The sequence below is a fragment of the Meleagris gallopavo genome, chromosome 1, assembly GCF_000146605.3.
Source record: "Meleagris gallopavo isolate NT-WF06-2002-E0010 breed Aviagen turkey brand Nicholas breeding stock chromosome 1, Turkey_5.1, whole genome shotgun sequence".
Classification (NCBI taxonomy): Eukaryota; Metazoa; Chordata; class Aves; order Galliformes; family Phasianidae; genus Meleagris; species Meleagris gallopavo.
Window position 1 is genome coordinate 183,113,595 of NC_015011.2, and position 25,313 is coordinate 183,138,907.

The 25,313-nt window shown below is 43.5% G+C and overlaps 1 protein-coding gene across 1 annotated transcript in view; it reads right to left on the reverse strand.

Annotated features, from left to right (window-relative positions):
- Positions 1-24,728, reverse strand: part of LOC104909412 (unconventional myosin-VIIa) — a 25,004-nt gene extending 276 nt beyond the window's left edge. Inside the window, exons 1-14 of the mRNA XM_031552269.1 lie at positions 24,611-24,728; positions 23,396-23,548; positions 16,707-16,891; positions 15,700-15,821; positions 13,031-13,173; positions 12,825-12,938; positions 11,695-11,848; positions 10,853-10,929; positions 9,952-10,071; positions 9,066-9,208; positions 8,453-8,663; positions 7,826-7,961; positions 7,101-7,207; positions 34-171 (exon numbers count right to left, since the gene is read on the reverse strand). Of these exons, the coding sequence (XP_031408129.1) occupies positions 34-171; positions 7,101-7,207; positions 7,826-7,961; positions 8,453-8,663; positions 9,066-9,208; positions 9,952-10,071; positions 10,853-10,929; positions 11,695-11,848; positions 12,825-12,938; positions 13,031-13,173; positions 15,700-15,821; positions 16,707-16,891; positions 23,396-23,548; positions 24,611-24,709 (1,902 nt within the window). The 5' untranslated portion in view covers positions 24,710-24,728. The remainder of the gene's footprint in view (positions 1-33; positions 172-7,100; positions 7,208-7,825; positions 7,962-8,452; positions 8,664-9,065; positions 9,209-9,951; positions 10,072-10,852; positions 10,930-11,694; positions 11,849-12,824; positions 12,939-13,030; positions 13,174-15,699; positions 15,822-16,706; positions 16,892-23,395; positions 23,549-24,610) is intronic.
- Positions 24,729-25,313: the final 585 nt, after the last annotated feature.

A 25,313-nucleotide genomic window follows, 5' to 3' on the forward strand; every position in this document is an offset into this window, starting at 1 on the left:
AAAAAGCAAGCAAGAGAGAAAAGCAGAACTTACCATGGGCTTCTTGTACTCATTGGGCTTGATGCAGCGGACAAAAAAGGGCTGGCAGACGCTGAGAGTCCTCATCAACAGCTCCAGGGACCGCTTGAACTGGCTGCTGAGAGTCGGCGAGCGCTTCCTCGTCTCTGCTCCCTGCAAAACCACAGCAGAGCAGGCTCAGGAAATGAAAGGATAACAGTGCCCTTCCCCTCCGGCCACGGTCCCACGAGACTCCTGCTGCAGCTGGAGGTGGGAGTGGAGGCCTCAGGGCTGAGATGGAGGGTGGAAGACGTGGGGAGAGGGCTTGGACATGGGGCACCTGAGTTTTTCTCTTTTGTATTGGATGGACAACCTGCAATTTGCTCCGTGTGCCTCATCCAAAGGTGGAATAGTGCTGGAATGCAATTTGTCCTGCTTAAGCCTCCCTGTCTGACTCACATTCCCAAGCATCTTGTGCAAAGCTATAAAAAAGATTGGTTTGTGAGAGCAAACAGTCCCTTTTAGGTCTTCAACAATTTCTCTATTGCAACCTGGGGCAATGCATTACCCAGGAGATGCTTGGGTTTCCCCATCCCGTACATCACGGAATGGCTTAGATTGGAAGGGACCTTAAAGATCATTTCCAACTCTCTGCCATGGGCTGGTCACCAACCACCAGGTCACCCTGCCCAGCACCCGATCCAACCCGGCCTTGAACGCCTTCAAGGATGGGTACAGTACAGTCATGCCAACCTTGCTACCACTGTTCTTCTAGGATGATTTTGAGTATTTTGCTAGTTTTTGCTTCATTGTTGAAATTAATAATCTCATCTAGAACTTTGGGCAAATGATTCTAAAGAAGAATGGAAAGTTTTCTCTTAATAGCCCTTCCTTTGTTGTGGGAGAACATTTCTCCAAACTAAATGAAGCCACTGGCTTTCTTTTTGCTACTACCATAGTATGTCAAACATCAGACACAGTGGTCTGGTGTCCAGGGAGCATTTGTAGGGCAGCAGGTGCTGCTGATGTGTTGGAGGAGGAAGAGGAAGGCCCCACATTACAACTCCAAAATAGGACACACTGTGACATGGCCTGTGATATGACCTGATGGCCAGGAGTTCCCAAAGAGAGGATTCCAGCAGGATTTTCATGCACCTTTCCTCCAAACATCCTCTTCTTTGCAGATGGCCAAGCCATGGTGTAGAGCCACAAAATCTCCATCTGCCCTGACCTCGCCCCTCTGTTTTGCAAGGTGGTAAGTTTTATTTTGACTTCTTTTACTAAAATCCTTATGTGTGCTTCATCTTACAGCAGACAACATCCCCAACCCCCCCAAAATGAGGCACTTCCAGAGCTCAGGTTGGACACAATAATAGGACAAACCCAATCAGCACAAACACAAAGTCATCATGGAATTCCAACAAGACAACGTGAGCAGAGAAAACCCAGCTCATGCACACACCAGAAAAACCTGCTTGTCCTGGCCAAAAGAGCTTGGGGGGCCACCAGTGATCTCTCCCAGCAAAATCCTCCACTGAGGGACAAATCATTAACAAACCTAAGGTAATTAATGGATGCAGCTGCTACCTGCAGAGCAGCATAAAGTTCGATGCTCACATTCCATCAGATTTTATGAGGAATAGGCTGTTTTAGCAAGAATCCTAGTTTGGATAATTTTGGTGGCTGCTTTCTTAGCACTTTGCTAATTCTGTGTAAGGGGTCACCTTCATGCAATATGAAATGACAGTCACAAGAAGCAGCAACAGATGCAGGAGCACAGCTGGCAGTTGGAAGCAGCTGCCCATTTGTCAGTTTTGCTGATTTGGGTTTAGCTGGGAGAGGTCATTTGTAAGCTGTGGTGCTAGGAAGGGTGCAAGATTTCATACAAAGGTCCCCTGTATATGGGGATGAAAGAGCAGTTTGCCTGCAGACAGCAGATTCTGCCTTGCTATGCCTTGCAGTTATTCCTTGCATGCATCCAGCTCTGGTGTAAGGCAGGGGTGTTATTTGCATCCCAAGAGCCTTTTGATGGGAATGGCAGGAGAGAAGGAACATTGGCCAGAACCTGGACAAAATTTGGCCAGAATTTGAATTCTTATTCAAATCATTAGAGAGCTCCAGGCTCCTCCTGTCAAGAAGGCATCATCCATTCACACGGGCCTGTGACATGAATGGATGGATGTCCTCTGCATCCCTGACATTTCACACTGACCCTTCCATGGTGGGCACTAACTGGGCTCTCAGCTATACAATGAAATCTCAGGCAAGTTTTTCATCAACGTCTTCCTCTACGGACAGGATGACAATGCTGAAGTCATTGTTCCTCCTGCCTCAACTAAACACCAGTGTGGGGACAATCACATCTCCTTTGTCATTTCAACAAAATGGCCAAAAAAGTAAGTGGAGCAGCCTGCCAACAATGTGATGCACTGAAAATACTCCACTGTGTTGTGGAGGAAGAACTTTTTTAGCTCAAAATAGACACTGAAGGATAAAGGGCTGAATACATTCTACTTTTCTCCTGGCCAGATAGGTCCTAGCTTTCAAACTCCTACAGTAGCATCTTTGGGACAGACACTGTTTCTTCATCAGTGTCCATAGATGGCCTAGCTCAAGGAGGTTGAGATTTGTGTAATGGGGAAGGATAAGCAAGATTCACAGGTGCTGGATATTAGGAAGAAATTTTTCTCATAAAGAAGGAGTGGTGAGTCCTTGGAACAGGCTGCTCAGGAAGGTGGTGGAGTCACCATCCCTACAGGTGTTAAAGAACTGTGGACATGTGGCATTGAGGAACATGGTAAATGGGCATGGTGGGGATGGTTGGAGTTGAATTCAGTCATCTCAGAGGTCTTTTCCAACCTTAATGATACTATGGTTGCAGCCCTGAGCCATGCCAAAATGGCACGTGCTTTAGCCTTTTATTTTTGTCAAGTATGAGGACACTGATGCTCACTGTTTGCTGTGGGAAATGTCATTGGAGTCCCCTCTAGGTGACCTCTGAAATTTGGGGCCACCTCATAGCAGGTTTTGAGGTAGCATATAGTGAAGAGATTGTGTGTGTCCTAAAGGGGCTGCAATCTGGAAAGTGCCTTGAGATGCAGAGCTGACATGGGATAAATAACAGTGCTGAGTATTACTCTTTTGAACTAAGGCTCCATTTTGTACAAGTTACTGTTGTAACTGTTGTTTTTCCCTTGCCTCAGTGCCTACCAAACATGATCAATTCTTTATTAGAAAATTTACAAAACACTAGGCTACATTATGAGAACTGTAATGACAACAAGACTCTCAGAAATCATCTGTGTTATTTTTCCCATTTCCCTGTATCTCTTGTTGTCTTCAGAGAAAAAGACTGACATGGGCATTTCTGATGGATTTGTCACAATTCTCTCCTGTGCTTTACTTCACCATATCTTCATATGATTCAGGAATCATTTTTTCTTTTGGTTTGTGGCACTGCCACAGTCTTAGAATAGGGCTCAACAAGATGCTGCTACCCAAACACTTTTCAATCATGATACGGAGGGGAAGGAGTTCAGCTTTGGAATGAATGGCTTTGGTTCATTTTGGGTTAGGTCATCCTCATTGGAATTCCAAATACAAACATTCTGAAACAACATGGAGGTAAGAAGGGTTGAAATTCAGCCCATGCAAGGATCTGAATTTTGAAAGCCAGGTCCATCTCTAACATAATCCCTTGGCTATTAGAGGGCTGTCATAGAAATGTAGGCAGAGTCACAAAGCTGATGTCACAAAACCATTAGCACACAATACTCTATGGTCAAACATCTAGCACAAAAGGTTTGGGAAGCCATCAGAACCAGTCAGGAGTTGAGGTACAACAGAAAAGACCTAAAGCAGGTGCCAAAGACTGTTTGGATGAGCATGGAAAAGTTCAATATTAACTGCACCTTTGAGGAGTTGAATTTGAACTCTCACAAGGCATGAAATGACTCTGAAAATGACAGAAATTCCAAGCAATCCCATAATGCAATCCAAGAGTCTCTGTTTGTTCATGAACCATCAGCCTCCTGCCCCTAGTGTGCAAAACAGAGCCAGATTTGCTGTTGCATTGAGGTGTAATGTCCCACTGAAGCCAATGTTGGCAACATGATAAACAACAACCAAATCCCACAGGTGGTCAATCTGAAGTTAAATAAAATGATTCAAATATCAGGGGGGAAAAAAAAAAAAGGAAAAAAAAAACAGCAACAAAACAAACAAACAGACAAACAAACAAAAATCCAAATCCAAAACTTTGTCTCAGGCTGGTTCTGATTTTATCCAAACCAAACTCCCATTGTGATAAATCTCTTCTGAGTTGAATTTTACAAATAAATAATTCATACTTCTGTAAATAGTCGGCAAGCCTAAAAAAGCTCTTTGTCACATCAACACTTGAAATGGATCCTCTATAGAGAACACAGGGAGAGCAACAGACCAACAAGAAAAAAGCACAATCTTTGCCAAGGAGGGGTGAACATACAGCAGAGAAACTCATGTATTCAGTTTACCTTTGGCGTGGGTGTGGGCGACTGGCCAAAAGTGCTGGATGCATAGCCACAGAGAAACTACATGAAGCACAGGTAAAACAAACAAACAAACAACAAAAAGAACAGAGACAGAGAAGAGCAAACAGTGAAAAGAAGGAATAACCAAACTGGGAGCCCGACATTGTTACTCTTGGAGGTGTTGAAACATCCCATCAACCTAACGTGCTAATTCTTAGATTTTTGTAGATCCTCATTCTGGCTTTTCCCTTTTCTCTTAATGTTCACATCCTTGAACCTGAGGGAACCACTGCTGTCCAGCTCTTGCCTCTTAGAAATAACTCACTTGTTACCATTCAGTTTCAGCCTTCCCCAGTCCTCTGCCTTGCAAATCCCTGCTCTCCTCTGTCCTTCTATTTTTGATGGCATCAAAAAAAAATTCACAAGAATCCTAAAGATATTGCTCTCTTCTTCCCCAGATTCTAGTCATATAGATTCTACAGAAATTACCTTTTCACTGAGGGAAAAGCACCCAGATCTACTCTTTCTTTTTCCCTTCATCAATATTCTATCTTTGATTTCCACCCTTCTTGCTCTATCTGCAAGTGGAGCATGCAGGACCGTCAGACCATGATGGCTATGGGCCACGTTGATTCCTCAGAGGAACCATGTACAATTCCCACTGAATCTGTCATTTCACTTGACAGTGCTCAAAGCAATGTTTCAATTCAGTCAATGCAAGCAGACAGACCAGCTCCACAATGGGCATCCACGAAAAAAGCTCAGCCCTGTGAGCAAACCAGCAATAACTGGTTTCCCTCACACAGGATTTGGTCATTCACAAGATTAGGTCATTTAGGGATCAGTTACTACAAATTCAAACATATGCTTTAGGTTGGTTTCGAAACTTTCTTCACCAGTGGCTCCTTCAACATTCCGGCACATAAAGAACACATTTGAAAGTTGGAATGCCACAAACTAGATATATGGATTTGCTTTTCCCCAAATCCTATGAGCTCACTGAGAAGTTCTTGAGGACAAAAGCCTAATTTAGCTCTCACCAGAGTGGCCACTGGTCTTTTCTTTGGTGGAAATATTCTTAGATTTGATTGACCTGGCCAGACTTCCTCAGGAAGAAAGTCCTCCTGATGCTCAAGAAACAATTGCAGACCTCCAAGCAGAGTCTTCTCCCAGCTCATTGCTGCATGCCCTCCTATAACGTGTGCTTATCTACGTACGCCTTCTTTTAGGAGATGTTTTTGAAGAAAGGGGCTGCAAAGATGGTTGAATTCTTGTGAGAGACAATGACAAAGTCATCTCATCTCCTACATCATCCTTCTTTTCCATGCAGATTTTGTTTGCATGGTGTTTAGAGAATTCATACTCTCTCAGTTCATGCTAATATGGTGCATGATTAGACAACCTATGAAGAACTTTTACTCCCTTTTCAATTCCATATCAGACTACAAATCCCTCATTCAGAGAAGAAAAACAGAGATAATTAAACATCATGGCAGAGGGACCACCATTCAGGACAGATTCTGAGAGTGTTTAATGACAATGTGCTCTGATGGTTTAAAATGTCTTAGTTCTCAAATTTTAGACAATACCCTAGCAGGCATCTCAGTTTGGCTTGCCACACAGCAACTCGGTAGGTGTCCCCATGACTAAGTCTGCATAATTGCATAAACCTGAGAGCTCCCTCTTATCAATTCCCCAGAGCAAACGTCATGTCTGTTCCGCCAAAAACAAGCAAGAAATCATTTCCAAGGTGAGCTGCATATCTTGCACTGAAAACAAAAAGCGTTGAGGAATAAGCAATAAAAAGCAAAGAGGGTAACATCGCTGATGCTAAGGGTGTTAGCATCTAGTTCAGCAGGAGCATCCACTTCTGAGGACAGTGTCACACCAATTGGTAGCTTGAGTGGGGTTGATAAACCTTATCTCATTCCTAATAAAGTCAAAGTGATATCAATTATTCACTGCAGAAGGAGCAAAGCTGAGTGGCCGTGTTTTGAATAAGCCTTGCAAAAGAACCTGTAGCCTATTTTAAAAAATTATTTGGAATCTAACCATTAATTGTCCTTCGGAGCCCATCATATTCAGCACTTAAATCTGTTTGGCACTCCTGAAAGTCCCTAAGTCCCTTGTACCATCAGTGGCATTGACTGATGTTTGGAAATAGGACATCAACACCTGAAAAATGTGGTTACTTTGGAAAGTCTTAACCCAGCATCCTGGATATTCAACTCATTCAGAGCAGTTATTTGGTTTCCATCTCTCACTCTATTATATAAAGATTTGGACTATTCAACAATAAGGGCTGGCTCTTTCTCAGATTTCTACAATCAAAAACCTCATTGTTCGCATCCTTATACAATTAATAGAAGAGCAATCACAGCATGAAACAGTCTTTTAAGAACTGAACTGTGTGATCTGGGAGTGTGAATGTGGTTGTACTGCATTCATACTTTGTGGTTTTGGGCTCTTACTAATAGGTTTGAAACACCCCAAAGAGCACCCAAGCAGTACGACCCTTTGCAATTCCTCCACCCTTTCAAAGAAAACTCTCCCTGTAAATAAAGATCTTCTCCCACCTGCTGCATGCCTTACCATTGCCACATCTGCTTGGAAAATCTGTTTGATGAATTTGTTTTTTGATGAATGCACCAGCTGAATGATGTCTCCATGCAGCGTGTCCCTGTTTTTTTCCAAGAAACCTGGAGGATAATGGGACAACACAAAGGTCAATGACATAGGGTGACATAGCAAATAGGTGGCCTGTATACAACCTCTGGGTTGCTGGGATACTGGCTTCTCTTTGGAGGTAATGAGAGGTGCACAAAAGCAAGAAACTGTAATGAAAATGTGCTCTTCATTTGTATGGAATTGCTTAAGGATTAAGGACATGCTGTGCTGTGCAATGAAACAGAGTTTGCAGAGCTCATGTGTGAAAAATTCAGTGCAGGTACACAACGTTATCCCAGAGCCCAGGACAATTAAATATCCTGACAGAGCCATGGCTTGGGATGGGCCTGAGTGGATTTCATTAGGAAAGATTAAGCAAAAATGGTGGAGCGGGCAGAGAGGAGGAAGACAGAGACACATCTTGAGACCAGATCAAAAACAGAAGTGATGAAAAGCACTGCAGTTCTCTCCTGGGGACACAGAGCTTGAAGCTCTGCAGATTACAGGCACTGCTGAAAGATCATGGCTGCCAGAAAAGAGAACACTGACACTAGTATTGACTGCCATCCAACTCTGCTTCATTTCAGCAACATCTCACTTTCCCCTGACCACTCCCTAACACCTGCAGTGCCCCAAGGGCCATCCCATACCTTTTGTTTCGTAGTAAACTATTCCAGCAAAATGATTAATGCCAAACTGGGTTTCATAGTTATTCTTTGGAGGAATGTAGTTGGTGTTGAGCTTGTGCTGGGAGTTCAGCTTGTGTAACATCGTGGCATCTGTACCCTGTGCACATAGGAAAAGGTCATCCATTTAATCAAGGTTTGTCCCATGACAGTAATTTTCCAATCAATAGTGCATTTTTTTTTTTTTCCCTCAGGGGAAAATGTGCATTTGTTTTAACAAGAGAGGGGTTGGAAGGGATATCTCAAATACAGAAAACAACAACAAAAAATATGGTTCTGTGCTGTATTCAAACTAGTCAGGAGTGAGTATATTTTAATGATATTTTTTTTCTTAAACTTTCAGTCAAAAGCTGTCCTAGAGTCTTTACAGGTGTATTATTCCACCAGAAATGTTAATTTGTCTTAAGCATGATTGTGATACTCATGGAATAATAAAAGCTATGAATAGATAACTGACTAGTAAATACATGTTATATTTTCCCTGATGCCTGATTTAGGGCTGATTAGACCTCTCATGGGGTGCCACTATGAAAATATAAAGAGGGTGAAACCAGCAGAGAAACTTGAAGGAAGGCTGAGCCCAAAACACACCTTGGGGAACTTGCTCTCCTCATCAATGAGAGAGATGATGTTCATGGGTTTGATGGCAATCATGTCCAAGGCATCCTGGTTATCGGTGAACTCGATGTGCTGCCAGTTGATGTTCTCCAGGTTGTACTCCTCCTGCTCCAGTTTGAAAACGTGTCGCACAAAGAACTGCTGTAAGTTCTCATTTGCAAAGTTGATGCACAGCTGCTCAAAACTGTGGACAGAAATTGAAGGAAAAGTCAGTTTAGATCCACCATGGTCTTTATTTTTCCATTAGTAGAAATAACTACTACAACTTAAGTAAGGTTGCTGTTGGCTAAAAATTACCACATTGATCCAGTTAATCAGCTTTTCTCCCCCAAAACAGTGTCACCACTGTTGTATGTATGTAGCCTAAACAAATTAGTTGGAGGTCATCTCCTGTGGATACATTTTGGACAATAATAATGGAAGTATCTCGTCTTCTGCAACATAAAAAAATGATTAATTCTGATAATCTCTCATGCAGAAATAGGCCTGGACCAACATCCCAGGGGAAACGAAAGAACTGCAAGATATTAAGTTTGGGTTGATGAATGAGGGTTAAGACCTGGATCTCCATCTGCAGGCTCCATACCTGTTCACAGTGAAGTTCTCAAAGCCAAAGATGTCAAGGAGGCCAATGGATCTTCTAACACTTTTGAGTTCCTGCGAAGGAGGTCTGTAAATGGCAGCGTTGATCTTCTCCACGATCCACACAAAGAGCCTCCCATAAATTCCCTGCAATATCCCAAATGCAGAGCTTACTGAGACAACTTAGAAGTTCACCCTGATAGTCTGTGGCATCACTCCTCCCTTGACAGCACAGACATCCCTAAAGCACAACCAGTAACTGGACTGCTCCCAAGGAAGACTATGCTAGATTCTTGACATGTTTTAAAGCTGCAAGAGCCACTGTGTAGATCAAGGACAGTGGACTTGAAAGCCTAGACCAAAGAAAACCTAAAACAGAATCTCAATTTTTGATACTTTCCTATGTGCTTACTCTAAACTCAGCTCGTGTTTCCCCTGGTTTCCTTTTCTGTGGGTCAGCAGAGCCACGCTACATTATTAGGCAAGCCTAGGATATCATGCCTAATGAGGCCAACAAAGATCAGAGCAGAATTTCTAGTGAGCTATTTATGCATGCTTTGTAACATTACATGGGACTGCAAATAGTGATGCATACACAAGCTATTAACCTCCATCACCTAAGAGCCTCGGGTGATGCTCTCTGTAAGTGCTTTGGTGACAGCTCTGTCCGTGTCAACATGTTTTATTTACTAGCACGGTTTCACTAATCTAAACATGCCAAAATCTTGGAATTCAGGTGTGGGTGCTGCAGGTGTTGCAAGTGTTGCTCTGAGTAGCTGAGGATCTATTCCTGAAGCTCACTTTTCCCATGCAGTGGATGCTCTGGTCTCAAAACTAACAGATTGCTTCATCGTATCATTAGGAATGGGAAGGAATACCCCAAGATTTACCTTTACAAATGCATCCCTCACATCCAGTGCTTGTTCCATGCTGAGAGGAGTTGAGACAGTCTCACCTCTGGTGATTATAGTTCGGCTGGTGAGGCAGTTCATCACGTCCTGAGGCTCAACCTGGCAAAGGTACCACCAAACACAGCTGCTGACTTTATAGCTCAAGATTTCCTTACCATAGCTTGAGTATGAATGGTTGGAAAAGAACTGTGCAGATCCTCATAACTGGAGATAAGCATCATTTCACAAATCTCAAATGATGTCACAGGCACTTTCAGAAAGACTAATTAATATAATGTTTTACTATGGAAAGTGTTCTTTGTGACCTAGTGAGAGATGCTAACAAGGTGTGGGGAATGGAGATGAAAAAGGAAAGCCTGCAAAGCCTGCCAGCATCAGTGTAGCTTTGCATCTTATTGTCAGCTTTTTGTAGTCTTGAGATCATGCAAGAGAAATATCCAGTTCATAAAGTCCCTCTCTGAGGGAGCCCTGATTTGTGCTGGGGAAGCACAGAGGAGCACTCCATTCCCTCTGTGGGTGGTTGGGTGAGGATCACCTCATCTCACCAGACACACACAGATAGGTATGTATATCTTTCTTGACTGCCCATAATGATCTTTCATCAATGAGAGAAACAGGCTATTTCAGGGACGATTTGGGGTGTCTTTCTTCAGACTACGTGCCACTAAAATGTCTGTTCCTCTACACTCATGTGAAGGGGAGCTCAGATGGAGACATCCTCCATACTGCCAGTGCAAAGTATGGCTTACACAGCCTCCCAGAGGTGGAGGGGCAAAGACATCCTGGCTCAGATGAAACTTTCCAAGCCTCCCCACAACACTGGGAACGCAGGAACAAACCAAAAAAGAACAATACCACTCACCACTACAGAGACACTGACCTCCAGCAATGATGCTGCAGTGATCAGTGATGCCGACTGCACAACCTCACAAGCATCCAGGTTGTCATAGGTCCGAGCTGGGGGAAGAGAGGCACAGGGAAAGCAGTCAGCAAGGGATGCAGCTCTGCAGAAGATAATGGGAGAGAGAAAGGGTCTCTCCTCAATGCCTCAACTTGTTGGCCAGGTAAAATCTAACCATTAGTTGGAGAGAAAAGTTAAGGAAGCTGCTGGAGTCCTTCTGCTGGCAGCAAAGGACTTGTATTCAGTGGCTTATGGGATTACAGAATTTCTAGGATGTAAGTGTGGCTTCTGTTTTCCATATCAACATGTCATTTCTGACATCAGGGCAGCTTGGTGCTTTTACAAAGGCATTTCGAACCACCTAGGCACTTCTTGACCACACACTGGTTGTTCTCCTCTTGCCAAACCTGGATTTGCTGAATGATCTATGGCCATATCCAAATTCCCTAATTCAGAAGTGGTGAATGTCACAGCCTTAAATAAAGGGCTGCCAACCCCATGCTGCTGGAACAGACATAGCAAAGTGGAGATGACATATATTGGGTCCTATTGCAGATGGCTGAACAGGACGGCTTGTCTCCACTGTGCACACCAGAGTCTGGCAGCCCTGCAGAGTGGACAAGTGGATTTATTCCTCCTTTCTTATCCTTACACACCACAATAATATCAAGTGTCCTTACAAATCACAATAAACAGCTGAGTCCTTAAAACAGTATCATGGTAAGTGGTCTAGACATGGTCCGTTACCTTGGCTCCATCTCACTGTGCAGAATAGGGACGAAAAACATACTGGAATGCACCGTTGCATTTTCTCCTTTTACCTTCATACTTCAGGTTCCCCATGTGCAGGATGGCAGCCAGCAGCTTGGAGATCTCCCAGTTTTCTGTGTCGGTGAACATAAGGACCTTCATGGCAGAGCGGATGTTGGCGTACTCCTTGCTGTCATCTCTGCCATCGCAAGTTGTGCAGTTACCCTGGGGAGGCAAGGATGTTTCAAGGGGTAAAGATGAGTGAATTTGGCACAGGTTGGTGCAACTTTAAGCTAACAGGGCTTTGCTGAAAAAGACAAAAAAAAAAAAACCAACAACAAACCATAAGCCCTAGTAAGGCAGATGTTTTGCCTAAGGAATAAATAAGTGAGATGAACCTGTTAGTCTGGTTCTGCTCTTTGGTATAGGCTATGATTTGGTTCTTAACCCTGTGAACTGCACTACCCTACTGTCCCTAGCCACCCTGTGTCATAGAATCATTGAATGGTTTGAGTTGGAAGCGACCTTAAAGCCCATCCAGTCCCAACCCCTTCCATGGGCAGGGTCACCTTCCATAGACCAGGTGACAAAAGCTCCAGCCAACCTTGGGTACTGCCAGGGATAGGGTACCCACAGCTCCTCCAGGCAGCCTGTGTTATGGCCTCACTACTTTACAAATGAAAAATTTCCTCCTTATATCTAATGTATATCTCCACTCTTAAATCATACCCATTACATCTTGTTCTTGATCACTACAATCTCTGATAAAGTCTCTCTCCAGCTTTCTTGTAGGCTCCCTTTAAGCACTCAAGAGAATCAATCAGAAAAAAATCTCCCTAAGGTGAGAATAAATTGCTGTTTGTGTGTGTGTGGTGGCTGCCAGACACACATTCATCCCCTTCTATCGTTTCTCCAAGAGCATTGGTTTGTATCTAGCACCCTAAACGAATGGCCTGGGGAAAGAACACCCCAATCATCCAACAGAAATAGTGGATGTAACCTGCCTAATACAAACGGGTTAAGGGTTCCTCCTAAGACTGAAGTGTTGGGACAAATAATTCTCATTATTTGGTGACTAAGACTCAAGAAGGTTATAACTAGCAAAACAGTCTCCTGAAGGAAAGGCTTCCACTTCTCTCTCCTTTGCTAAGAAGTTCACACCATCTCATCCCTCCAAACTTTCACTTCTTTGCACCCTCACCATTGCAAGATAGTTGTAGTCTGTGGCTTTCCCGAGACCCAGCTTCTTCTTCTGCTCCATTGTCATTCCTCTCAGCATGCAGTAGAACACGTGGTAATTCCTCTCATCCTGGGCCTGCAGAAGAAGAGCAACCATCAGCTTTTCTGATAATGTCACTGCAAATGTCAATGGACTCACCCTTGTGCTTTGCAGATATGTCACCTTACCTGTCTGCAGACCCGGGACTTCTCCAGCAGGTATTGCTCAATCTTGGCCCCCTCGATGGCTCCCCTTTTGTTGAAGTGGATGTCAATGTACTTCCCAAATCGGCTGGAGTTGTCATTACGGATTGTCTTTGCATTCCCAAAAGCTGCAGGGAAGAATTGCAATGGGTCAGAGAGGACCTGACATGGGAAGGATTGTAAAACTGGCATCAGAATTATAGAATCAGAGAACTGTTTTAGTTGGAAGGAACACTTACAGGTCATCTAGTCTGACTCTCCTGCAATGAACAGAGACACCTACAGCTCCACCAGCTGCTCAGAGCCTCATCCAGCCTGACCTTGGGTGTCTCCAGGGATGGGACATCCACCACACCTTGGGGCAACATATTTTGGTGCCTCACCACCCTTATTGTAATAAACTTTTTCCTTATATCCAATCTAAACCTCCCCAGCACATTTCTGGCTAGTGCCCATCTGCCATCCACCAGTACTCCCAAGTCCTTGTCAGCAGGGCTGTGCGCTCCACCCTTTTGTCCCTCAGCTCATATTGACAGCGGGGGTTGCCACGACCCAGGAGCTGAGCTTGCACTTGGGTTTGTTGAACCTCATGAGGTTCTCCTGAGCCCACTGCTCAGCCTGTCTAGGAAAAACAAACAAAAGAGGCTAGAAAGCAGCCCAAAGCCTTTTCTTAAAGTTTGCCTGGTTCAGTTTCAGTGTGGGTGGACAGGATATTCCACACACAACTATTCAGAAAAAGGAGAGGAATATCAATGGCTCTGGGCAGCCTGATCTGCACATAGAAGGCAGGTTGAAACTCGATGATGACTGTGGTCCTTTCAACCCAGGCCATTCTATGATTCTATGATCAAGAAAGAGGAATGGAAAGAGTGACCTTATCCAGGAAAATGGGAGACAACCACAGGGTCTGGTCAGCAGCTGCTGAAATACAGGAGGGTAGAGCAAGGCACACAGGAAGATACCACAGTATGCAAGGTGATAGTGTGGGAAATGACAGGGATGTTGGTGATTGATTTGGTGATAGATGGAAAGAGACCATCCTTTCAGGAAATACAAAGGCCAACCTCCAGAGGGAGACTCTGCCCTGAAAGCAGACCACATGCAGGGAAAGGTCTGGGCATGACAAAGTGCATTTCTATCTTTTGCGCAGGCATAGGAAGCGTGCCCTGGCGTTTGTTTGCTGTGGAATTGCTGCCAGGTGCTGGAGACGCATTTGAAATCGAAAATGTCTGTTTTCCTGGTGAAATGTATGTTCAAATCCCACATGTGCATGGCATGCATCCCTGAGCAATCTTGTTGCATATTCATACTGGATTGAAGGATTCTCCAGAGGAGAGCAGAGAAGGAAAGCTCAGCTGGTGACTTGCTTGTTTGCACTGCTCGCATTATTCATGGAAAGCTGTCAGGATGTTCACATTTCCACTGATTCCTATGGGGCTACCTACCAAGCAAACACTGCTCACTGGGACTAGCAGGTAGATTAAAATCTCATTATTCTTTAATGAAGAGAGGAAGAAAATACTTCTCTTTGTGCTGAAAAGTTCCATGTAGCACCATGCCTGGAGGTTCAGATCAACTATTTAATGTTCAGACATCCAGTTAAAACTGTGGGGCTGTTTTTTACCCTAACAGATGCTTGCTTATGCATCTGGAATAGCCAACAAGTTGAGTATTGTTATCTCACTCTTTATTTCTTTTTCTGTGTTCTGCCTCCATTCTCTGACACTGGAAGAAAATGGAGGGCTTTGCTATTCGTAGAACCATAGAATAATGGAATCATAGAACAGCTTAGGTTGGGAGGGACCCCAAGGATCATCAAGTTCCAATTCCCCTGCCAGAGGCAAGGCCACCAACCTCCAGGTCTGGTTATAGACCAGGTTGTCCAGGGCTTCATCCAATCTGGTCTTGAATACCTCCAGGGATGAGGAATCCACAGCCTGCCTAGGCAGCCTGTTCCAGCAGGAACACTGAGTCCTGCCAGCCCATGCTTGTAGTCTGTGATGCTCTGAGCAATATAATCTCACATTCTGCTGAACCAGCAAAGCACAGGAATGAGATTTTGGCAATTACATTTTAATAAAACAAAAAAGCAATGGAACGACACCTTTTTGTAGTACCAACGCCCTGCACACAGTTATAACTGTAACACTGGAAGAAGTGGTGCACATTTTCTAAAGAATTTTGTATATTACATAGAATCATAGAATGGTTTGGGTTGGAAGGGACCTTAAAGACCATCAAGATCCAACCTTCCTGCCATAGACTGGTTGCCACCCCCAGCTCAGGCTGCCAGGGCCATCCAACCTGGTCTTGAGCACCTCCAGGGATGGAGCTACCACACATTCTCTGGCATCATCAATTTTGCTCATGAGTTTTTGAAATCCCAGACTACACAGATAATTTGGCAAAATCAGAGGATAATTTTGTTGAGAAAAATAAATTCAGTCAGAAAGGATCTGAATATACAGTTCAACAAACTGTGTATTGCTGCTTCTGAGTTTTTGTTTTTTCTTTTAAATTTATTCTCATTTTCTGATACTACAAAAACACTTTTTAATTCAACAAATAGTTACATACATTTGACCACATTTTGTATTTCTCAAGCCTGATTTTTTTAGCCATCAGAAAAATGCCTCTACCATTTGAGACCTCACCTTCCAAGATAGGATTTGCCTCCAGGACCTGCTGCTCAATCCAGGAGTGCTGACCACTGATCGCTGCCAGGAACTGAAGAATCAGTTTTGTGCTTTCTGTTTTCCCTGCCCCGGATTCACCGCTGCAATGACAACAGAATATGAGATCAGTGAAAGTCCTTCTGCATTCCTCTAACTTCCCTCTCTCTATCTCCAGAGAGACTGATGTTCTGTTCTGTTAGCAGAAGTGGGACGAGTCCACCAAGGATGAGTTTCCAACACCCCAAAGACTGGTTATATCCAAATGCTAGAACACAATATGGGACACCCTCCAGCTGGGATACAGATTTACATTCCAATTCACGTGGCCAAACTTTCGCTTTTAGGCATGGGTCTCTCCAGCAAATATTGTACAGTTGTCACCAAAAACATCAGGAAGCACTTTCAGGCAGTGCTTTTCCATGTCGGATCATCACACCTTGAGCCAGTGACACGGGGGTAGATTTATAATAAATCTTGAAGTGCACAAATGCACTTGAAAGCAGAATCTGAAATACTGCCATTTGGTGACAGCCACAGGTCCCATAGACACAGAATCATAGAATCATTAATGTTGAAAAAGACCTCTAAAGCTCATCCAGCACAGCCATCCACCTACCAACAGCATTGCCTGCTAAGCCATGTAACTAAGGAACACATCTACGTGTTTCTTGAAAACCCCCAGGGACGGTGAGTCCACTGCTCCCCTGGGCAGCCTGTCCCAGTGCCCAACCACTCTTTCAGAGAATAAGTTTTTCCGAATATCCAACCTGTGTCTCACTGAGGGATGAGGAGAAGGTAACCGAGGCAAGAAGCCGGATGCTACTTGCAAGATGATATTTTTGACTTTAGAAATGCACAACGGAGACCAACTCTACATTAACATGTGGATAGAGTATCTAATGGCTCTTTCTAGCTCCCGATTATGTTTGATTATCACCCAGCTGCCTTTTCCAGTGTATGTTCCATTTGGAAATTTACCAACTCACCTTATGATACAACACTGATCCTTGTTGTTGCGCTGCATGTTGAAGTAGCAGTTGTCAGCAATCGCAAAGATGTGTGGTGGCATTTCCCCAATCTTTTTGTTGGTATACAGCCGTATCTGCTCCGGTGAATAGATGGGTAGAAGCTGATAGGGGTTTACTGCCACCAGTATTGAACCAGTGTATGTCTGGAGGAGAAGCACATAAAGTTTTATGGAACAGTGAGACCCAGCTGAGAGGCTTTGGCAGTTTGGAAGGAGTGTGGAGGTCAGAAAAATCATGTTTTTCAAAAGCTGGATGGAAGGTGATGTACAAGCCAAAGATGCTTGAAGGGTGGAGCCTGGAGCAAAGCTGGAATAAAAGTCCCAAACTATACAATTTAGTTCAAACTCAGCCCTGCTCATGCAGATGGATTCAAGCTTTGATTCGTATTTCAGATGCTCCTCAGTTAAGATTTAGAGTTCCAAGTCAAGCTCATATTTGCAAAAACACCCCCAGAGCCAGTATGCATCCATATATATTTAGTGCACTGCACAGGTTCTGAGAAACTAAAGATGTGAAGGACCTGGAGATCATTGCCTCAAACCAAGGCCTTCTGGATCCACACTGTTCCTGACAGATACCCACTTAACTGCTTTTTAAAAATCCACAGCAGAGCTGCTAGCACCTTCCTCTGCAGTCTGTTCCTCACTACATCTTTGTCTAACCAAATCTCTCCATGCTGCAGTTTAAACCCTGTCTGTACACAAGGAAATAGTTCATGAAGTCCAGACATACTTCCTCTAAGCCATGTCCTAGTTATTTTGAAAATGCCTTTCGTGCATCCCATGCTCTCTCTTGCACACAGATAAGTGAAGTTGTCCTGGGCCTTTGGCATCTAAACTCTGTGATGTCATGTGCTTTCATTTCTGCCCTTCCAGGAGCCATTTTTTCTCAAGTTTCTCAACAAAGGACTCAAGGTCTTAGCCTTCTCACTCAGATCAGTTCTGAGGTTAGGAGGTTTGGACATATCCCAGCTCAAGTCTGAGAGTAAGGATGTCATTCCCCAATTTCAATTGTCTAAAAGTTATTGTCTAGAGCATGCAAGTCAACAGAGATCCATCTTAAGGTAACCAAGGGGCTCATCTGTCTTAATGACTACAGTAATGACTACCAGGCTCTGAGCAACACGACTTAGCTGTAGATGTCCTTGTTCATGGCAGGAAGTTGCACCAGATGTTCTTCACTCAGAGGGTGGTGACACACTGGAACAGGTTGAAGGAGGTTGTGGATGCCCCATCCCTGGAGGCATTCAAGGCCAGGCTGAATGTGGCTCTGGGCAGCCTGGTCTGGTGATTGGTGACCCTGCACATAGCAGGGAGTTGAAACTAAATGGTCATTATGGTCCTTTTCAACCCAGGCCATTCTGTCATTCTACGATTCTATGATCTTTAAAAGTTCTTTCCAACTCAAATGAATCTATGGTTCTATGAAAAATGAATCAATTTGCCTTCTCTAGGCTAACTTTTGACAACTAATGTTATGAAAGCTGAATCTCTCCTTTCATTTCTCAGGAGACCAGCTACAAAAGTGTCCTCACTGCTGCAAATATTATTCCAGGAAAACAACAACAACAACAAAAACCCTCATCATTTCAATATAAAAATATATCGTTTCAGCTGCATGACCTAAAACCAAAAACAAGCCTTTGGAGCAAAGAACCAACGTGTCTCAGGCAAGGATGCTTACGTAGCTTGAAGACAACACAGCCTCAGGATGAGCTTCTCCCATCAAAACTTGTTATCCCTAAACCGTGAAAGAATGGGCTTCAGTGGAGATAGGTGATAATTTTTTTATTAAGTACGCACTTCCCTCCTGCTCCAGCTCCTTGAAAGAGAGCCGGTAGGTGGCAGTTGTGTTCTGCATTAGGGATGCTGAAAGCCCTTAGGGGCTGGCACATTGTGGCCCCATGGGCAACACCAGAGAGCAGGTTTCTGTTCAGCCCAGGTGAGATTTGAATTTATAGAAGCAACTAATAGAGAAAGTTGTGGTCTTCTCTGTAATAGTAGATTAAATGTCAGGAAAGGAGAAAAGCTCTTGAAGCTCAAGGACGAAGCTGTCACAAATACAAAGGGTGGAAATTGGCTGTGAAATAACTTAGACTGTGTGTTAGAATAAGCTACTGAAGTAGGGAAGCGCCAAAGTCCCTGAGCAGACTTCTGCAGTGACAGAGAAGGTAAATTTAACATTCAGAGAAGGATTGAGCTCAATTTCTGGATGGCTTTATGATACCACGGTTGCCACTTGAGTTTCCTTCCAGCACTGGGTGAGAGACTTGGAACACTGTTTTCCTCTTCATTCATTACCAGGTTAATTTGAGGAGTATTTCTAATCTTCCTTCTCAAAAAGATTGACACTTTGCAGAGATTTCTGAAATCTCTGTGTTTCAACCACATTGGTCTGACCTACCCCAAACACAGCCAGCAAGCTTATGAAAGGAGTTAACCATTAGTTGCAGGAATGCACCTCCTGGATGCTCTTGTTGACCCTTCCCTTGTGATCTACAAAATACTTTGTCAGCACAAACCCCCGTTCTATTGCTTGCTTTCCTAGGTCATTCCTAGTTGATGAATGTTCACAGTTTGCCCACTTCTCATGAAAAACTTTGTCTGCTTTGCTGATGACGGGCCAAAGGGCACCTCCAAGAAAGTATTATCTCTTTGGTTTCTATTGCTGGGTGAGAGCAAAGCCATTCTGTGTCAGGAAAATCAAGTGTTGCTGATAGGAAGAGGCTCTGCTGTAGCGGACCACTTACATCAAACCACAACTCAAATTCATTACAGCCTGCATGACCTACATCTTAAGTAGCCCCAAACAAAATCCTTTCTGAGCCTGCTTCTCTCACTGCTCAGAGTACTGTGGCTGACTTCATCTGGATTTCTATGGGGTTAAAGCTCTACCAAACTTTGCTACATTTTGTCAATAAGAAAGCAACAGCAGACATGGCTTTCATCTCTAGATAAAGAGATTTAACCTTACTCGAAGTCCAAACTCCCCACCAAATAACCTTGCTATTCAGCATGGTTTCCCCCACAGTGTACAAACCAAACCTCAGGCAAAAACACCCTTGTAGAAGTTTTTTACATTTGTTTTTGTTTTGTTTTGTTTTTCCTGCAAGCTGAGATAATTACTGAGAAGCATTTAAACTTTAATCATGCAATACTGCATTGACAGACTGGGGACTTTATAGGTTTGGGAAGGTCACAACTTCACCATGAGGGCCAAGCTCTGCAGAAAATGGGATGATGCTCTCAATGCATTTGTGAAGCAGCAGCAATGAATAGTGCAAATTAAATGAAAATGCAACAGAACAGAAACAAGTGATCCAATGGATGGGCATAAGAATGATTACAAATGACATCTCCAAGAGTCATTACTTACCCTCCCGCCGCAGTTTGTCTTATGAATAAAATGTGAGGGAGGAGAAAAAGGAAAATTATATTTTATTAGAGCAGAATTATACCTTATACAAAGCTATGGAGATGCTGAAACAAGAAGGGCTGAAGACCTATTGGAAAAGTTACCCTTCACTCAGGAGGCTCAGAAATTCTTTCAAATAGTGAAGGCAAAGTCACCAAACTTTGAGTCAATACAAATTATACCTCAGAAATAAAACCAACGACCAACCAACCAACCAAAGCACCACCAAAGAACCCCAACACTTCATAGAACTGGGTATCCCTACACTTCTTGGCTTTGCAAAACTGCCATCAACATTTACCATGCTCATTACAAATGTTCTCCTGCTAGTGTCTCCACTCTTAAAAGATGAAGATCTAAAGTTGAATTCCTGACCCTGTAATAACACTCACAGAGACAGGGTTGGTTTGTGTATATCTCTATCAAGCTACATGCTCTATGTCATTCCCTGTTCATTGCAGGGGAGTTGGACTAGATGACCTTCAAGGGACCCTTCCAATTCAAATGATTCTATGATTCTCAGTGTCATTCTGATACTGATATTACACTAGCTGCCCTGTGGTGTCCAGGATCACATGCTGCCACTTCAAAGCCATTAGTAATGTGAAGTAATCAAAGCACAGTAACTTGGAACCTCTCTGATGCAAATGCAAGTGTATGTGTATTTACTGTATGGAGCAGGACTAGCCCAAGGAGTGGGTTCTATTGTTCTATACAGATTCCATTATATTCTATGAATACAACATATCTATTTTATCATACAATCATTTTGTGATTCTATGAAGATCATTCTATTATTCTATGAATAGGTTGTAACAAAGGAACCTAGTAGAGAATCACCTGCTAAAATTATTTGATGAGAAAATGAGCTCCTTTAAGCTGCTCTTCTCCTGCAGTATAGCCAGCTCTGACACCATCAGACTCAACACATGGAGAAACCATACTGTTCATGGATTACTCAACCCATATCACTGCCCAATCTCACCTCTGGGTTAACAGCTGCCCTTTGCATTAGCACTTGTTAGCATGACTCTGCCAAACATCATTCATTCATGTTCATAATCTCCCTGGATGCCTGTGAATGGCTTAGTGAGGGAGCTCAGAGGCAAAGCTTTTGTGCAGGAGAAGCTTTTATCTGTGGACAGTCTGGTATTGTACATGTGAAATCTTATCCAAGGACTTCACTTAGCAAGGCAACAAACATTTGCCTGATGGCTTAGGGACCCCCAGGAGAGATACACAGACACCACTGAAAAAATATCCTGCACGATCCCAAATTTCTCAACAACAGAGAGACACATGGGATTTCCCTTGGTACCACTGCAGAGTGTCCACAAACAGAAGGGGTAATGCTGAGCAGATATGAAAAGCCTGTTCTCTGAACGAGCCAGTCACCTCAAACTATTGGCTACCTGTATATCTTGGATGGCATCCAGGTTGCCTGAATTCAGTTATTCACATGAGTATGACATCAAACTTTGAAACTGGACAGGTGCTTAGCTGGAATTTGGACTGTAGACGTCCAACCCTAACTTTCCTTCCAACATAATGTTGTCAAGGATATCTGAGCCCCAGCCAGCTCTAAAGCAATTCACCTCATCCACCAGATACCCACGTCTAGACAGCCAAAAGGCAGTCTTGGATCTGTTGGCTGCAATAATACCTTTGGTGACTATCATGGGTGCTCAGTGCACACAGAGATAACACTTCAGCTACAAATTTGGCCCCGTTAACTTTTGCTATTTTGTCATTATAAATGGCTGAGCTCCCCTAACAAGAGCTCCAGGGAGTAACTCTGCTCATCTAACATCTGAATTATTTTCTCATTATGCCTTTTTCTCTAAACTGACAACTTAAGGCACCAAACAAGGTGCTTTAGTGAGAGAGGCGCTTGGGAATCTATATTTCTTCCAGTTCTGGGAATGTAGGAGTGTCTTTTTAGTAGCTTTGTCCTCTTCCTCTAGAACTGAAATTCATCTGTGAAAGAAAGAATGTATTTTGTAGAGTCAGGATGAGAGAATAGGTGGTCAACCATTTCAACAGCCTTTGTAACAGGGTGATGTGTTCTCCATCACTCCCAGCTCTAATCCAAAACCATCCTTTCAAAAGGCACTGGACAACAAGCAGAACAAGCAGACTTGATACAGAAAATCAAGGATATGGTCTGTTAGTTTATGCTGTCTAGCAGATCAGAATTCATTGCAATTCCCTCTGGCCTCAAAAGCTAGTAATCTCTAGAGCCTTTTAAAAAGTAGATCTCCAGGTTGCCATGAGAAGGCCTTCAGAGGCACAGCAGGTACTCACCTGAGTGGCAGAAAGCTGTAGCATGGGAGAAATACCCAGCAATAATATCATATTACATAGGTTGTTTTAGTTAATTTACTAGTGGCAAGCACACACTTTCCTCTCTTCTGTCACCAGAATGTGCACCAGACTATCCAGTATATAGCATACTGAAAAAAAACAACTCAGAGACTAGAATGCTGACTCTTTTCCCATTTAGTTTTTGAGGTGCTGTCACAGAAGAGTGGCTTAGTTCCTGCTTGCTCCCTGTAAAACCCTTGATTTCTGGATGCCTGTTTGGGTTGGAAAAGCTGCAGTGGGCCCACTGGTTGTTACATGACCAAGCTAACCTAAGGAGAGATACTACTGTCCTAAAAGTTCAGCTGTCAGGATCTCAGAGGTTATAAACACAGATGGGGCAGGTACTTTGGAGCTCTTCTCTGAGCTGCTCACTTTATAGTACCTGGTTATTCCTATGTGCATCTTTTCATCCTTTCTCCAGCCCTTGTACCTCTAGCAATAGCTCTTTTCACCCACTTGTGTTGAATGACTTAACAGTTCAGTGGGGGAATGCAGAAAGGCCACATCCAGCTTATAGTTACCAAAGTCTTTTTTCTTTATGGTTACTACACCCTGCACGTGGCCTGGGTTAAACTGCTTACTGTATGTGCATAAACTTGACATGTGTTCTAAAAACTTCAACGGGGCTGTGTAGAGAGGTGACCGGGACTTTGCTCATTACATGTAATAGGGTCTCCAGCTTCTCCTGGGGCAACTGTAAACTTTGCAATGATTTTTCCCACAGAAGAACATACTAGCACAGATACACTCAACTATTTGGGTCCTAGAAATCCAGAAATCAGGGAAAAAAACCTAAGTGGGTTTCCAAGAGCTAAGGAGAGCTGGAAATACAGTGCAGAGTAGTAGATGGGGATGCGGTAAATACTCACGTAGATGAGATGCTCCCGGTAGCGGATGAGCAGGTTCCTAAGGATTCCTGCCTCATTCAGGTCCCCCAACCGGATCATGTCCTCCACTCCGTGGATGGAGGTGGGGTGCATGGGTTTGATGTGGCTGGCATTCTGTGGGGAAATCCAGTGCTCCTGGGAAGAGAATAGGGCGGGAAAAGATAAGTCAAATGGAAAACCACTAGAGCAAGGGGCATAAACAGTCCCCCCTAGGCAGAAGGACCAAGTAGAAGAGCATGCATGGGAGAGCAATAGCACACAGACCATAGCTTCTATCACTGAGACATGTCAGGGAGTCATTTGAGAGATTCATAGCAGAAGGAGGAAAACATCTTCTGGTTTACTAGAGTGGCAAGAGACATGAGACATTAGCCATCTTGGCATGAGCATAATCTGGGGCAGCATGGATATCCAGCAGGTCAAAGGTGTTTTTAACAAATAACAATTTGTTCTTCCTTTCAAAGAACCACATTTCCACATCACTGGTTAGCCCTTTGCTGCAAAACATTGTTAGGAATAGAAAAGATAATTTAAAAAAGCAAAGAGAGATGCACGAGGTGGTAAATTACAGATCTATTGGTGGAATTTTATTTAGGCTGATCAATTCTAAAGGAATTCAAAAGTCACTACAAACCGGACACGAGGATCCAACTGAACCAAGGTTTATCAAAAGAGATAAAGGACGAGAAACATCCTAAGGTCACTCTCTGCTTGTAATATAGATGTTCCCTTAAAACAGACTGAGTCATTATTGCACTGGAGAAGCTTCTCACTATTTCACTCCCAGTACAGCCACAAAGGTAGAGACACAATGTTATCTTCCTTTTACAGTTATTTCCAAGGACACATGAGAAGCCTCTGATAAAGTCATCAGGAATCTCCTGTTAAAAACCCTTTTCCTCAAATTTCTGGAAACACTGGGAATGAGCAAAATTAGATCTATTAACTGTGTTTGAATTGGAGTGTTGTGCTGTCTCCATTTGGCAGGAGTTTGGTTCAGAGGTGGGACTGCTGCTGGAGCCATGGCCCAGTTCTAATATCTACTGATATTAATGGAGAGAATCCCATTACTTTTAATCAGATTCAAATCAAGTTTGGCTTTCAAATACAACCTAAGTTCATGCATTTAATCCTACCTGGGGCCTGTGCCCACAACAGTTACAGAGCTGAAGAGCAATCACAACCCTTTACACTTACGTTGCCTTCATCATCCACGACTTGGATCTGTCCAGAGTCGCACAGTTTAACCACCGCTCCAATGGGGACATCGAATTCCCGACCGGTTTTGAGGTCCATCCACACATAATCCCCCTGCAAACAAAGAGAAGACTGTTACACCTAGTGCTGCAGAAGGCTCAGAATCTCTTGGGAGAGAAGGTCCTGAAGTTTCCTACCCAAGACATTGGTACAAGTCAAATGGCTTTCTTTGCAAACCATGTGTCATCCATTTTTCACAGATGGGTTCTGGGAGTAGGGTTGGAGGTAGGAACACTTCCCTAGGAGGTCTTCCAGTTACAGAAATTTGTAGGTGGGCTCTTTGCATGAATACTTCTCAGTATTTTTTGTCTACTGTGCGTGTGTCTGGCTGCTTCCTGAAGCTGTGCAAAAACGTTGGCAACCACAATCTCAAAGGAGAAGTTTAGTGACAGATAGCATGACAATCTGTGTCCTTTTGTGTGTTTCAGAAATGTCTTGCTTCATTTGAGAACTTGTTTTTGTTTTGGAAGACAGAATATAAAGTTAACCTTTATCCATCCCTACCCACCCATAGTGCCATTGGTCATCATATAAACCTCTGTCAGTTCTGCTGGGCAGGGACTATCTGCTCATCAGCTTTGTGGATATTAAATGAATGCAAAAAAAGGTTTCCATCGTGGTTTTTTTTTTCCGCAATGCAAAA